The sequence below is a fragment of the Pipistrellus kuhlii genome, unplaced genomic scaffold (assembly GCF_014108245.1).
Source record: "Pipistrellus kuhlii isolate mPipKuh1 unplaced genomic scaffold, mPipKuh1.p scaffold_m20_p_13, whole genome shotgun sequence".
NCBI lineage: Eukaryota > Metazoa > Chordata > Mammalia > Chiroptera > Vespertilionidae > Pipistrellus > Pipistrellus kuhlii.
In genome coordinates this window covers 15,204,096-15,220,030 of record NW_023425438.1, presented here as the reverse complement: position 1 = coordinate 15,220,030, position 15,935 = coordinate 15,204,096, and the positions used below count along the sequence as shown (strand labels likewise).

The 15,935-nt window shown below is 39.7% G+C and overlaps 1 protein-coding gene across 4 annotated transcripts in view; it reads left to right on the top strand.

Moving 5' to 3' along the window:
• The window catches only part of DHX57 (DExH-box helicase 57), a 45,703-nt gene that overhangs the window by 7,088 nt on the left and 22,680 nt on the right, over positions 1-15,935 (top strand). For all 4 annotated transcript variants that reach the window (XR_004987390.2, XM_045580659.1, XM_045580658.1 and 1 more), the window contains exons 3-12: positions 1,484-1,642; positions 2,657-2,842; positions 3,133-3,971; positions 5,560-5,738; positions 7,820-7,941; positions 8,941-9,136; positions 10,181-10,305; positions 12,723-12,856; positions 13,951-14,005; positions 14,909-15,114. Coding sequence is in view for 3 of the 4 variants with exons in the window: in XM_045580659.1 (XP_045436615.1) it covers positions 1,484-1,642; positions 2,657-2,842; positions 3,133-3,971; positions 5,560-5,738; positions 7,820-7,941; positions 8,941-9,136; positions 10,181-10,305; positions 12,723-12,856; positions 13,951-14,005; positions 14,909-15,114 (2,201 nt within the window). In the remaining variant the exon portion in view is untranslated. The remainder of the gene's footprint in view (positions 1-1,483; positions 1,643-2,656; positions 2,843-3,132; positions 3,972-5,559; positions 5,739-7,819; positions 7,942-8,940; positions 9,137-10,180; positions 10,306-12,722; positions 12,857-13,950; positions 14,006-14,908; positions 15,115-15,935) is intronic.

Below are 15,935 nucleotides of genomic sequence, written 5' to 3'. Positions count from 1 at the left end.
CGTTGGCCTACGGACTGAAAGGTCCCAGGTTCGATTCCGGTCAAGGGCATGTGCCTTGGCTGTGGGTACATCCTCAGTGGGGGATGTGCAAGAGGCAGCTGATCAATGTTTCTCTCTTATCGGTGTTTCTAACTCTCTATCCCTCTCTCTTCCTCTCTGTAAAAAAATCAATAAAATATATTTAAAAAAAAAAAAAGCTAAATTCCAACCATGAAAGGTTAATGAAATAAATTCTAGTACATCTATATCTATAAGTAACCATTTAAAATTATGTTTTAGGAGAATTTTTTTAATTTAAGTTCTTTATTGTTTAAAGTATTACATGAGTCTCCTTTCTCCCTGCATTGACCGCTCCCTGGGCGCTCCCTCCCCCGCACGTGCCCTCATCCCCTCACTGTCTGCGTCCATTGGTTACGCTCAGATGCATGCACACAGGTCCTTTGGTTGACTTCTTACCCCCTCACCTCTCATCCACTCCCTTCCCTCATAGGTTGGGCGGTCTGTTCGATGTTTCTATGTCTCTGGTTCTATTTTTGTCCATCAGTTTATGTTGTTCATTATATTCCACAAATGAGTGAGATCATGTGATATTTATCTTTCTCTGACTGGCTTATTTCGCTTAGCATAATGCTCTCCAGTTCCATCTATGATGCTACAAATGGTAAGAATTCCTTCTTTTTTATAGCTGCTTAATATTCCATGGTGTAGATGTACCACCGTTTTCCTAATCCACTCATCTACTGATGGGCACGTAGGCTGTTTCCAAATCTTAGCTATTGTAAATTGTGCTACTATGAACCTAGGGGTGCATATATCCTTTCGGATTGGTGTTTCTTGTAGGAGAAGATTTAATTTTAGGGAAATGTCAGCTTAAATTTGATAGTGAAATAAAGCAAATTATAAAAAATTATATATGCTGTACAATTTTTAAAAGATGTATATGAAAAAGATAATGTTAATTAGGGTAACCTCTGTTTTTGTTGTTGTTGTTGTTGTTGTTCTTTACTTTTCTACAGTGAACATGTTATTTTTTTATGATCAGGAAATAATTATATTTTAGGTAAATATTTCAAAAGTAGGCCAAGTATTAACTCATGAGTATTGACAACTAAATGGAACTCTTGATTGCTTTCAGATTGGCCACCTAACATAGAATACAATGAATACTTTGTATAGCATATTTCTTTCTTTCAAAAGTTCTCTAGTGCAGAGGGAGTCATGACAGCATTGCTTTTCCAGATGTTTCTTGAGTTAGTGAACCAGTTTTAGTGATTAAAAATCTGCTCCGTGTTTTTTCCAGCAGTTCCAACATAATGAAGCCTAGTAAGGATTGTAGGAAGAGAACCTCTTCCTATCCCTTGTCACCTTTTGTAAGATGCTTGACAATCTAGTTCACATTATATATATATTTGGGAACTCTCAGGGGACTATAAAAGTTCTGATTACAGGTAAATGTGTAACTTTGTTACTGTGTCCTTTGCAGACCTAGCAACAGTAACGCAAGAAAAGGAGACGCACGCCCCAAATGGAAGCCCAAAGCCAAAGTGCCCTTACAGACTCTGCATATGACTTCTGAGAATCAAGAGAAAGTGAAAGCTCTTCTCCGAGACCTGCAAGAACAAGATGCGGATGCTGGATCTGAGTAAATTATTTTATTTGGATAAATTACTGTAGTAAGGAAGATGATTGGCATTTTCACATACAGTGAAGATCCTGTGTGTCCTTAGATTACTGTATCAATACTGATCCTGTTGTAAGTTGAAAGTGAACTAAGAGAAATGCAAGAGTAAAAGTATTCAGCAACAGTTTTAGAGTGGAGCTGTTTTGCAGTATCTGTGAGCACTGGTACAGATTGCCATTTCTCTCCCCTCCCCCCCACCCCGCCCAGGACAATGCTAGTATGAATTCAGTAATTGCCTTATTGATAACCTTCCAAATAAAACCTTGTCGTGAACAAGTAGAAGTATTCTAGGAACAAATAATGAGTTGCTCCAATAAAGTCTTAAGATTTATACTACTCATGTCCATCTGCTTTAGAGAAACAACTTGTACTCTTTCGACTATTTGGCTTTTTTATTGCAGTAGTTAATTTTTTCCACTTGCAAGAATTAATTGTCAGTCATGAGCAGCTCAATTTCCATCCTATCTACAAATCTCATATCTATCTTAGATTTAGGGAAAGTGGTTATGCAGCAAAGCAAAAAATTAGAGGTGATTTTATGAATAATAAGAAAAAAGAGAGGATAGCCAAGACATATAGTAAAGAAGACAGGCTCTGGGGTTAGACTGACTTCGTTAAAAGTCTCTAGTTGCTCTTAACCGTGTAACCTTTGGTATACAGTTGGTAGTTACTAATCCTTTCTAAGTTTTAGTTGATCATCTGAAAATGGAGATTCTAATAGTATCTCATTGGGTTATTGGGAAGATTTTAAAAGAGGAGTACATAAACAGAGTATCTGGCATTCAGTAAGTGCCTGATAAATGTTAATTGCCAAGATATAAATTAATAGGTGAATAAAAGATTACATCAGTGACTAAATAGTGGTCAGAATTCTATGTCCTTTGGCTTTCTAAATTAAATGCTTAGACTCGCTAAGTTTTCCTTTGAAGTGAGTAAAAATTACTATGTAATATATGCAAATGTTGCCTTTTCCAGAAGAAGCATCTCCGGGGAGGAGGAAGACGATGAGCCTGACTGTGATGATGCACAGTACTGGCTAGCTGGGCAAGAAGCTTCCCTTGTTCCCGACTCCGATCCTTTGGATTATGCTGGCTCAGGCCCAGTGGAGCCTTATAATCCAGAACTTGCTGTCTCAACAGTTGCAGTGCAAAAACTTTCCAGGTGATTGCTCTCAGTGTTCATACCAGTTGGGAGAGAATTCAGGGAAATAGAAGGCATATCGTGAACCCAACTACCCTCCCCCGCTTTGAGTGTTTTCCTGTTGAATGCGTTCCAGAAGTGCCGATATGTCGAACATTCCCTCTTTTAGGTTAGAGAGATTAAGGAGGAATTAGTATTGTCAAGACTCTTTTTCAGAATACAAGCCCTGCATAGATGTAGTTATAATTTCACACAGGTGTATTTAAATGATTTCTTATTACTCCTTTTTTGTCATGTTTCACACTTGGCAGGTATGGTTTCAACACCGAACGCTGTCAGGCAGCCCTGAGGGTTTGTGACGGAGACGTGGGGGCATCACTAGAATATCTACTCCTCCAGTGTTTCTCTGAGACGTTTGGAGAGAGGATGAAAGTCTCTGAGGCAGTTGCACGGATGAGTGCAGATGAGTGTGTGGAGCCACGACAGGAAGAGGCATTTGCTCTCAGGTCAATCTGTGGAGAAAAATTCGTGGAAAGAATTCAGAACAGAGTTTGGACCATTGGATTGGAACTGGAGTATTTGACAAGTAAATTTCGCAAATCCAAGCAAAAGGAAAGTACCAAAAGTATACAGGAGACTTCATTTGATGTCTGTAAATTTTACCTCAAAGGAAACTGTAAATTTGGATCAAAATGCAAATTCAAACATGAAGTGCCCCCAAATCAAATTGTTGGAAGAGTAGAAAGAAATGTAGATGATTCTCATCTTACTGCTATTGAAGATAAATCTTTTTTATATGAACTTGAAGTTCGATTTTCTAAAAACCACAAATACCCCTACGAGGCTCCCCTGGTGGCATTTTATTCCACCAATGAGAATCTACCTCTGGCTTGTCGTTTACATATTTCTGAGTTCCTTTATGGCAAGGCCTTGACTTCTGCAGAAACTTCAGAACCTGTTGTTTATTCTTTGATTACCCTTTTAGAGGAAGAATCAGAAATAGTCAATCTACTAACAAATACCCATCACAAATACAGTGATCCTCCAGTGAACTTGCTGCCAGTACCCTCTGGGATTAGAATAAATAATCCCTTCTGTCGTAAATCAGTGATTCCAAATAACTCTCTTGTTTCCAGTCGAGTTCCAGAAGGTATGTAAGGCATTGATCACATAGAGTGCATTTTGGGGTGGGGGGTAAGGGCATTCAGAATGATGGACTAGAGAAGTCAGAGGTTCTGAGGGATAGTCTACAGCTCCCAGGGATCTTAGGCGAGTCATTCTCCTCAGCCCCGGGCAAAGAGGAATGGGAATCCCCGGGACTAGGGCCTGACTGTAATTGCAAGGCCCAGTTTTGTCACTGTGATTCGGCTCCCTGAATTGAGAGTTGGAAGTGGTTTGTAAGTTTACTCTAGCATCTTCCCAGCAAACCTGTTTCATTTAATTCATTTGGTTTTACTTGTTTATTTCTGGTACTTTATGTGGCATTACTTTCGAATGAGTTTTTAGAGATGGTTCTCTTTCTATACTACTATTCGTATCCTCTTGATCTTAGTACACTAGACCACCAGAACCCATTGGAGTAGAGCTATCTTCATGAATCCCTAAGTCCTCAAATAAAGAAATGTCTGCACGGGCTGCTGGCTTTATCCAGACCCAGGTTTGCTATGTAATTCTTATACTAACAAGAAAATCCCTCTAGTTCATCAAAGAATTACCTCTTATTGGTTGCTATCTTCCTTTCAGAGGAATAACTTTTCACTGTTTCACAAGAGTTCCTAGGTAAACGCCAATAAGTAGAGAACAGTGAAGCGGCCCTGAGTAACGGGTGTCGAACAGGTGTCTGGGTTTCCTCACTCGCCACTTGACTCACTCCCAAATGTCAGCTTCTAGCACTGGGATTCAAATGCACTTCTCAAGAAATTACAGATTGTGGGTTGTGGACTTTTTAGAAATTATGGCTTTATTGAGATGTAATTTACACACCGTAAAACTCACCCTTTTAAAGTTTACAGTGAAATGGTTTTTAATATGTTCACAGAGTTGTGCAACCATATACAGTCTAATGCCAGGACATTTTCCTCACCACAAAAAAAGAAGCCCCATGCCTATTATTAGTCCCTCCTCTTTCCCCCCAACCCCTGATGACCAAGAACCTGTATTCTTTCTCTATGGATTTGCCTATTCTGGGCGCTTCATAGAAATGAAATCATACAACATGTGGCTTTTTGTGTCTGGCTTCTTTTACTTAACATAATGTTTTCAAGGTTCATTCATGTTGTAGCATGTATCAGTATTTCATTCCTTTTTATTGCTGAATAATAGGCCATTATGTGAACATACCACATTTTTTTAATTAATCCATCATTTGATAGGTTGTTTTGTGTCACGGAATTTTACGTGCATTTGCCAGTATTTTAAACTTTCAGTTAATTCATTGTGTAAAGAGTCTGCTGGATTAACATTTAGCCATGCCATGATTTTCTCTTGTTTTTAATTTAATTTTGTTTTTAACAGTAGCTACTTATACTTAAAGTAAAGTGTGTGTGAAGGTGCATTTTAAGTTCTTTAGCAGTAGTAGTCGTAGTATTGAAATGAATGAACCTGCTTTATTCAAGCTTCAACTTTTTCTCCTATTTTATGGTTTTGTTGTTGTTGCTTTGCTTTGCTAGACGATGCCTTTCCCCCTTTGATAAAGAAAGGGCTCTGCATCGAAAATGTTTCCTTTTGTCCCCTTCAAGTTGAAAAAGAATCAGAACCTGAGGAGGAGACAGATGAGGATGAAGGTCCTGCACCAGTGGTAGTGGAGAATGAAAGCTATGTGAACCTTAAGAAAAAGATTTCCAAAAGATATGACTGGCAGGCAAAATCAGTACATGCTGAAAATGCTAAAATCTGCAAGCAGTTCCAAATAAAACAGGTAGGGTGTTCTGAGAGAATGGCCAGCACTGTCTCCCCAATGCATGGATGAAGGGATGAAGGAATTGGGAAGCTGTGACTACCCTCTCTAGTATACCTTTGGTTCTCTTTTACTGAGCGGTCAGTCTCTACATGCCACAGCAAACTTGAGCACATGATCTACATAGTTTTGGAAAGTCCAATGGCTGGTGAAAATGAAATACACACCTGTATGCCAAGTATTCTCAGAATCCTGTGGCTTTGGTACTCTGACCGACAAACTGATGAGTGGGAAGAAAATTAATACTGTACTGTGACTTATATTAGAGGAATCACTGTAGAAAAGGAAAAGGAGCCAAAACCGGTTTGGCTCATTGGATAGAGCATCTGCTTGTGGACTAAAAGGTCCCAGGTTCGATTCCAGTCAAGGGCATGTACCTTGGTTGCGGGCACATCCCCAGTAGGGGGTGTGCAAGAGGCAGCTGATTGATGATTCTCTCTCATCGATATTTCTAACTCTCTATCCCTCTCTCTTCCTCTAAAAATCAATAAAATATATATTAAAAAAAAGAAAAGAAAAGGAGAAGGAAACAGGTAAGGGGGGAACTTTTATGCATTTCAAAGGCTCACAGAATAAATAACTTGCCGTAAAGTGACACAGATAGCTAGTAAGTAGCAACATGGAGGTTCAAGCTAATTCTGTTTCCAAAGCCTGTGTTGTTTTTACCCCATTCACAAGAAGATTATTTTAAAAGAACCTGCCAGTGAACTGTGAAGGCAGAGTTGGATGTGGGACAAAGGGGAGTGGCTTAGCCAATTTGGGGATTGGATTAGAGATGCTGTGTAAAGGCCTTTGCAGGCCAAAAGTTCTGTGATTCTGATTTTGACACAGTATAAAACTATCCCATATATAGTACAACTAGAGGCCCGGTGCACGAAATTTATTAACTTGCGGGAGGGGATCCCTCAGCCCAGCCTGTGCCCTCTCGCAGCCCGGGAGCCCTTGGGGGATGTCCGACTGAGGGCTTAGGCCCGCTCTCTGCAGGGAGTGGGTGTAAGCCAGCAGTTGGACATCCTTAGCGCTGCCACAGAGGCGGGAGAGGCTCCCGCCACTGCCGCTGTGCTCACCAGCCATGAGCCGGCTTCTGGTTGAGCGGCGCTGCCCCTGTGGAAGTGCACTGACCACCACGGGGAAGCTCCTATGTTGAGCGTCTGCCCCCTGGTGGTCAGTGTGTGTTATAGCAACCAGTCATCCTACTGTTCGGTCAATTTGCATATTAGCCTTTTATTATATAGGTTACCCATAGAATGTCAAAGTGAGTAGAAAATCACACCTTAGGGTAGAAACAAAAAAGTAGCATGTTCAATTGGTCGGTGTGTTTAGAAGTGATAAGTTTATGTGATAAAATTACATGCAGAAAATTATGTTGGTATAAATTTCTTACCTTATTCAAAAACACATCCAGTTTTAATGTGTAGTACCATGTAGCATTGGCTTTTAAATATCAGGCTGAGTTGCATAAATGTGATGATTGGCCAAAAAGAACCTTTTAATCAGTACTCTTACTATTACTGATTTTGGTAGAAATCTGATAATCGTGTAGAAATGTGCTGTCCAATATGGTAGCTTCTAGTCATGTGTGGCTATTTAAATTTAAATTCACTAAAATAAAATAAAAATTCAGTTCCTCAGTAGCACTGGCTACAGTAAAGTGTTCAGTAACCACTTGTAGCTCAAGGTTACTATACCAGACAATGTATTGTAAATATAGAACATTTCCACCACATCATAAAGTTCTATTGGACAGTTCTATTGGCTGGTGTAAAAACTGCTGCTAGGAAGGACTGGATCAGTACTCAGCAAGAGGGGCTTCTTTCTCTTTAAGGTCTTCCAATTTATTCCGATGACAAAACCACAGATCCCACAGCTTATTCTGGCTGATTCTCTGAGCAGCCTCAGTCTCCAACCCCAACAAATTTGCAATTTCTCTGAATAAATCATTAAAGAGCAGAAAAGGGTGGGCCTGTGGTTTTTCCCATTCAGAGCTTTATGAGAGGTGATTCAAAGAAATTGAACTCATACCTTATCTTTTATTTTATTAGACCTCCAGACAGTTCCAGTCAATTCTGCAGGAAAGACAGTCGCTGCCTGCTTGGGAAGAAAGAGAAACCATTCTCACATTGTTGAGCAAGCACCAAGTACTGGTTATCAGTGGTATGACTGGGTAAGAACACCGTTTATTGGGAATGCAGCTTTCATCTATAAATATGCTATTACCCCATTTACCACAGCCAGTTCTATTTTTGAAAAGCCAGTAGTTGATATTATTTGCTCTCTTTCCTGTCAAATAATATTTCATAGGAATTAATACTACAGCATCTGTAGCCAGCAGAGCCAGATTACACAAAACAAACATAAAACTCAGAAATACATCTAATTCAATAAATATTCATTGATTGACACAAAAAAAGAAAAGAAAAGAAAAATACATCTAGGAATTTATAGACATTGTACATCTCTGCTGGAAGATAATTTTAAGGCAAAAGGTTTAGCTGAATGCTTTTAACAAGGCCCATCTTAAAAGGTAAAGAATAGCTCCAGAAAACTCATCTTCTAAATGTATTCTGCTTTCCTTAGAGCTTTATTTGTTCTTTTAAGAACAACTTAGAGCACATTCTTTTCCCTATTTCACACTCTATATGTTATCAAAACCTAGTTAGCAGGGGCCAGTCACAGGCATAACTTAATTTTCTATTCAAGGGTTCTCAGTGTGATCATTACATTTGTGCCCAGACTCACTGATATAGTATTAACTATGTATTTTGTAGTTCTTATCTTTCTAACCTCAGTTCACTTGCAGCCAAGTCAATACACATCAAAGGGAAAAATATAAAGTATTCTATTCTCAAGACAAGACTGTTGTTTCTTTAGGGGTCATGTGTTGAGTTCATGGTCCTAGACACATTTATAGACCTTAGTAATGTCTATTCAGTAGTTCCAATTTTACGTGATACTAAACTATTCTTTGATTGCCCTGTTAGTGAGTGCAAATTCCTAGGAGTTATCAGCTATAGGTAATAAGTCAGTATAGCTTTAGAGAAGATAGATGAGGCTGAACTACTTTTATTCTACTTGGCTTTCTGTCTTTTCACATATGATTGCTTCTTTGGTCAACTGGCACTTGTAAGCTCTCGTTTTAGAACTTACTTTTTGTGACGTACAGATGTGGGAAAACCACACAGATTCCACAGTTTATACTGGATGATTCTCTGACCGGACCGCCGGAGAAGGTGGCTAACATCATCTGCACCCAACCCCGACGAATATCCGCCATCTCTGTCGCTGAGCGTGTTGCTAAAGAGCGAGCGGAAAGGGTGGGTCTGACTGTGGGATACCAGATCCGCCTGGAGAGTGTCAAGGTTTGTATGTTCTGCTTAGTTTTCAAGTATAAAGAATTCTTGATGTTTGAAAATTAATGGGAAATTTGGAATATACTTCAGAAGTCTTTTTGGAAATGTTTTGGTATAAAAACTCTTATTTGGATATACTTAACTTCCTCTATAAAGACCTTTTATTGTTATTTTAAAATATATCTTTATTGATTTCAGAGAGGAAGGGAGACGGGGAGAGAAAGAGAGAAACATCAATGATGAGAGAGAATCATTGATTGGCTGCCTCCTGTACACCCCACACTCGGGATTGAGCCTGAAACCCAGGCACGGGCCCTCATCGGGAATCAAACCAAGGCCTTGTGGTTCATAGCTCAGTGCTCACCCACTGAGCCACGCTGGCAGGGTAAAGACCTTTTATTCTTTATTGGCGGAAATGACCTAGTAAGTGCTGTTTTATTCTCAAACCAGGGAATTAGTCCTTTTGTTGAATAAGGAATGGACAAATTCAGAACTGATTTTATCACTCACTGTTGTTTTTATGTTTAATAATATTTTCTGAATATTTTTTATGAGACCTGAACTTAAATTTTTTGTTGTTGTTGTTAATCCTTCCCCGAGGATATTTTCCCATTGATTTTTAGAGTGGAAGAAACATCGATTGTGAGAGAAACACATCAATTGGTTGCCTCCTGTATGAGCCCTGACCAGGGCCCAGACCAGAGAGGAACCTGCAGCTGAGGTGCATGCCCCTGACCAGAATCGAACTGGGACCCTTCAGTCCACAGGCTGACACTATCCATTGAGCCAAACTGGCTAGGGCTCCCATTGACTTTTTTTTTTTAACCACTGAGCCACACCAGTCAGGGCCTAAAGTTAAAATTTTGATATGAAATAGAAAAGTTTTAATTGTCATCAGCAAGAAAGTGCACTTGGTCTGGTTTCATACTAAATGGAATTGCTATTGTTTTCAATTTTTTTTTTTTTTTATCTCCATTCACAACGTCTTTGCCAGTTAAAGTGTTTCCTTTTTAAAAGTTTCATGAATGCTTTCTCTGCCCTTTTGCATGCTAGTCCTCAGCCACCAGACTGTTGTATTGCACCACAGGAGTGCTGCTGAGGAGGCTGGAAGGAGACACGGCTCTGCAGGGAATCACCCACATCATTGTTGATGAAGTGCATGAGAGGACGGAAGAAAGGTAAACAGAGGCTTCCCAAATGCACACCCACACACAAATGAAGACATGGCTGAAGGAATTTTATTCTGCTTCCAGTTCAGTTTCCCCGCATGAGTAACGGTAACTTGTCAAAGGAAGGCCTAAGTCATAGAACAGGACCTGCTTTCTGGCCCCGGGTCTGTAATACTGAAATGCCAGGAGAGCACCTGTTGTCCAGGCCGGTATGGCTCAGTCGCTTGGCCACTGCCCCGTGCACTGAAAGGTTGCCAGTTTAATTCCTGGGGAGGGCACATGCCCGGGTTGTGGGCTCAATCCCTAGTCGGGGCATTGGCAGGAGGCATCCGGTCATTGTTCAGGTTGATGTGGGTTTTTTTTTCATCCCTCTCTCTCTCTCTCTCTCTCTCTCTCTCTCTCTCCCTCTTTCTCTAAAAAATCAATTAAAAATTAGGAGGAAAAAAAGTCATCCTGCTGGGACTGGTTCGGCTCAATGGATAGAGCCTCGGCTTGGGGACTGAAAGGTCCCGGGTTCGATTCCGGTCAAGGGCATGTACCTTGGTTGCGGGCATATCCCCAGTAGGGGGTGTGCAAGAGGCAGCTGATCGATGACTCTCTCTCATCGATGTTTCTGACTCTCTATCTCTCTCCCTTCCTCTCTGTAAAAAAAAAAAAAAAATCAATAAAATATATTTAAAAAAAAAAAAGTCATCCTGTTACATGGACATTATGTAATAAGCAATAACTGAACACCCTCCTGGAGTCATGCTGAGCTGAGGACTGTACTCAGCAGAAAGAGCAGGTGTAAAGCATGCAGCACTGATGGACTTCATTCGGTCAGTCATTCTCTCCTGACATCCATTTAGATGTTACAGTGAACAAATGTACGTGGATCTCTTTCATCTCTTATGGTCTGGTAGGAAAAACAAAGAATGAAAAAGCAAACAAATACATAATTACAAATTGGAATAAGTATTATGAAGGAATAAACAGGAATCTGTGTTTGGGTACAGACCAAGAAGATAGCCAGATATCGTATGTCTGAAGAAACAACATTTGAATTAAAACCCAGAGTATGAGCCGAAGCCGGTTTGGCTCAGTGGTAGAGCGTTGGTCTGCGGACTGAAAGGTCCCAGGTTCGATTCCGGTCAAGGGCATGTACATTGGTTGCAGGCACATCCCCGGTAGGGGGTGTGCAAGAGGCAGCTGGTCGATGTTTCTCTCTCATCGACGTTTCTAGCTCTCTAGCTCTCTCCCTTCCTCTCTGTAAAAAATCAATAAAATATATTTTAAAAAATAAATAAATAAAACCCAGAGTATGAGAAGGAGTCCTATGTGGCAAATGGGGACAAGGCCAGTATTTGCAAAGATTTCAGTGGGGTGGCCTCCAGTGGAGCCCACAAACTGGCGGAAAACCAGTGCAGCTGGTGTGTAGTGAATAAGAGGGAGAGTAGCAGGAAGTGAGTGGTGGGGCACAGATCATGTCACGTAGGGCCTTGTTAGTGAGAACATCACTTGAAGAATTATGAGCAGAAGGGTAGCACAATCAGATTTACATTTAAACAGAATTATTGGTCTGTTATATTGAGAATAGATTTCAGGGGGCAAGGGCTGGAACAGGGATAACAGTTAGGATATTGCTATTCTACAGTAAATACTGTTCTACGACTTGAGCTTTATTTACGAACACTGCATAGAAATGCTTTCATGTCAGTATCTAGCACTGTACCTTATTCCTTTTATCTGCCGCATGCTATTCTACCAAACAGATGATATTGTTATAATTAGCAATTATAATCTTGGTTGGTTGACATTCAGGTAGTTTCCATTGTTTTATTACTATAAACAATGCCATAATGAACATCTTTGTATATGCATGCCTCTTTAAATACATGCAGATATCAAAAAATAGAATTATCAATGTAATGATAAATCCTACTGGTATTCTAATTGGTGCTACACTGAATTTAGTTTATTTGGCGGGAGATTGATACATTTTTATTTGTTTGTTTGTTAATCCTCACCAGATGATATTTTTCCTATTGATTTTTTCCCCTTTTCTTTTTAGAGAGTGGAAGGGAGGAGGAGAGACAGAGAGAAAAACAACAATGTGAGAGGGACACATCAACTGGTTGCATTCTGCACGTGCCCCAACCAAGGCCAGGGATCGAACCTGTAACTGAGGCACATGCCCCTTGACCAGGAATTGAACCTGAGACCCTTCAGTCCAAAGGCTGATGCTCTAACCATTGAGCAAATCTGCTAGGACTGATATCTTTTTGATATTAAGTCTTCACAACCGGGAACATGACACATCTTTGTATAAACATTATAATTGTTTTCACATAGGTCTTAAACATTCCTTGCTCAAAATATATCAAACGTTATTAATTTTCACTCATTGACTTTGTTTGATCCTCGGGTGTTTCTTTTATTTCTTCTAGTGACTTCTTGCTGCTAGTTTTGAAAGACATTGTGTTGCAGAGACCAACGCTCCAAGTTATTCTGATGAGTGCAACTTTAAATGCTGAGCTCTTTTCAGAATACTTCAGTTCCTGCCCAGTTATTACTATTCCAGGTGACTAAAATACATCATTAAATATATGTTCTAATAAGCAAATGAAATTATTTTAAAGCTAAATTGAGACATAAATTCATAGGTATTTATTCCTCTTTCTAGAGAAGAAGTGATTAGTTTGTGACAAATAAAATTATAACCATGTAATGAAATTAATAACGAGGCTACATTATGTCCATTTTCTGGGAGATTTTAATTTTATATGTGCTGTTTTGAAAAGTTCAGGTTATTAGTGTTTCTAGCATTTTATTGTGTTTAATCTAAAAATATGAATTTATAACGGTATTCTGTCAGAAAGGAGGAAGTTGAATGTGTGAAGCGCATATTAGTTCATTGCTGGGTTCTGCTAAATTTCTAGATCTTTGCCCATTCTGAGAGAAAGTGAAATTGGGTAGCTGTGTCTGCTTTTGGTGCTTTCACATTTTCATTGTGGATTAATTTACCACCTAGCGCTCCTGTCTATCCTTCTGCAGTTGATTGCGAAGGAACAGTTGGGAAGCACTGACTAATGAGTAATAGTCCTGTTTATTCTAATTATAGAGAATTTTGACAGTGGATTTAAAGAAGAAATTATACAGGGGCCAATGGGAGAGAAAGGGGACACATGTAATATTTTCAACAATAAAGAATTACTTTAAAAAATAAAATAAACTCTGGCTTTATAATCATTAAAAAAAATAAAGAAGAAATTACATGCTTGATCTAGAGTACAGTTGTTAAATCTTTAAAGGTTCTCTGTGGGAGGGCAAGGGAGGATAGGAAAAGCATAACAAATTTTTTTTAAAAAGGCAAAAGGTTTTATTAGCAAATAATCATCTTTTCACCTATATACTCTTTTTTTTCTTCTTCACAAAACTGGACTCTTACCCCTCCAATTTCTAAGAACTTTTTAAAACTATTTTTATACTTTTAAGACCACAAAACGAATAGTACCTTATTGTGCTAAGCTTTGTTTTAAGAGAATTTTGCATATATAGTGCTCGCTTCGGCAGCACATATACTAAGAGAATTTTGCATACTATATAAACTATTTTAGGATAGCTCAACAGGTATTCCGAGGCTTTACTATTTTATAGTCTATTTTGTTTTTCAAGGTCGGACCTTTCCTGTTGATCAGTTTTTTCTGGAAGATGCTATTGCTGTGACAAGGTAAGGAAGACATTAATTAAGGCTTGGTGAAAGTCTTTGAAAACAGAATTACTCTTTTACCTCAGAGTATCGAGATACTAATAAATGTGTTCAGATTTCCTTCTAATATTTCTATTTGAGGATTTTTTTTTCCCTTTCTTTCAGCAGATATTTATTATACAAATTATTTGCAATTTGCAGGTGATATATTAAGAGTAATGACTCTTGAGCCCTAATGCAAACTACGGACTTGAGGTGATCATGATGTGTCCATGTAGGCTCATCAGTTGTAGCAAATGTATACTCTGGTGGGGGATGTTAACAGTGGGGAGGCTGTGCATGTTTGGGGGGAGACAGGGTATATAGGAAATCTCTGTGCCTTCGCTCAATATTGCTCTGAACCTAAAACTATTAGCATCTGAGCACCAGAATAAAAACACCCTGATGTCTGGCACCTTACACTCCACTCAGAATTTTTCTCCTCCCTGCTCCTTTCCTTCCTAATAAATCCCCCTCCTAATTCCCTATTTATTTCATGGATCATATTCTCAAATCAAAAACTGGTTCTCAAACTTCAGTGTGCAGTAAGCATACTTAAAAACTGTTGTTTTTTGGGTGCCCTGTTCCACTTCTATTGAATGTGAATCTCTGGGCAAAGCATCTTTCAACTCGTTTAGCTGCCATTATTCCCTCACTTTTTCCAATTCACTGCCTCCAGAATTATCTTCAGATAGAGCCAAGAGCATTCCAGTGTGTTCCCACCAGAAACAGGGCAGAGCCAGCAGAATCCTGGACTGGTGGGAGAGTGGCACAACAAAGAGAAGCAGCAGCATTCTGCTGAACGAGCGCATAAAACCGATGAATGTTTTCCTTCGCCAGCAGGCCACCTGCACACAGACACGTTCCTTTGTCTTCCCCCCTCAGGTACGTGTTACCAGACGGGAGCCCATACAGGCGCTCCATGAAACAGATGTCAAAGGAGAAGCTCAAAGCGCGGCGCAGCAGAACTGCGTTTGAAGAGGTGGAGGAAGACCTGCGGCTTTCCCTTCACCTCCAGGATCAGGATTCTGTCAAAGATGCAGTGCCGGATCAGCAGTTAGATTTTAAGCAGCTCCTGGCCCGCTATAGAGGTACTGGGCTTCCTGGGGGGAGAGGACAGTTGTGCTGAAGGGAGCTACAGCGTGAACTATGCGACGCCACTTACATACATGTCTTTTAAATAAATGTGATAAATATATTTTTTTATTTCCTTATGATTTTCCGAATAACATTTTCTTTCCTCTGACTCAGTGGTCAGCAAACCGCGGCTCACGAGTCACATGCAGCTCTTTGGCCTCTTGAGTGTTCTAGCACCACTTCTTCAAAATAGACTCGCCCAGGCCGAAAACCGACTTCTGCACATGGGCCATGAAGTTTCAGTCGCACTATACATGCGCGCCCGCACGTGGTATTTTGTGGAAGGGCCATACTCAGGGAGCCAAAGAGCCGCATGTGGCTCACTTAATTTATTGTGAGAATACAGAATATATTGATAATACAAAATATGTATTATCAGCTGTTTACGTTACCGGTTAGGCTTCTGGTCAGCAGTAGGCTATTAGTAGGTAAGTCCTAGGGGAGTCAACAGGTGCATGGATTTTCGACTGTGCAGAGCGATGGCTCTCCTAACCCCCATGTGGTTCAAGGGTCAGCTGTAGTTTTATTCCTGCACCATCATCCTGAAGGAGAAAGAAGGGGCTCTTATTTTATAGTTACATTGTCTTTAATTCATCAGAACAACCTTAAACATGGAAAAAGAGCAGTTGCAATGCATATTATATTATAATAATTATACTTACCAGCGGGCTTTTTCTAATTTTAAAAAAATATAGATGATCATTATAGGAAAATTGTGAGGTAGTAAAATATAAATTCTTGAGTATTTTGTAATTTTTTATTTTGTTACGATTTC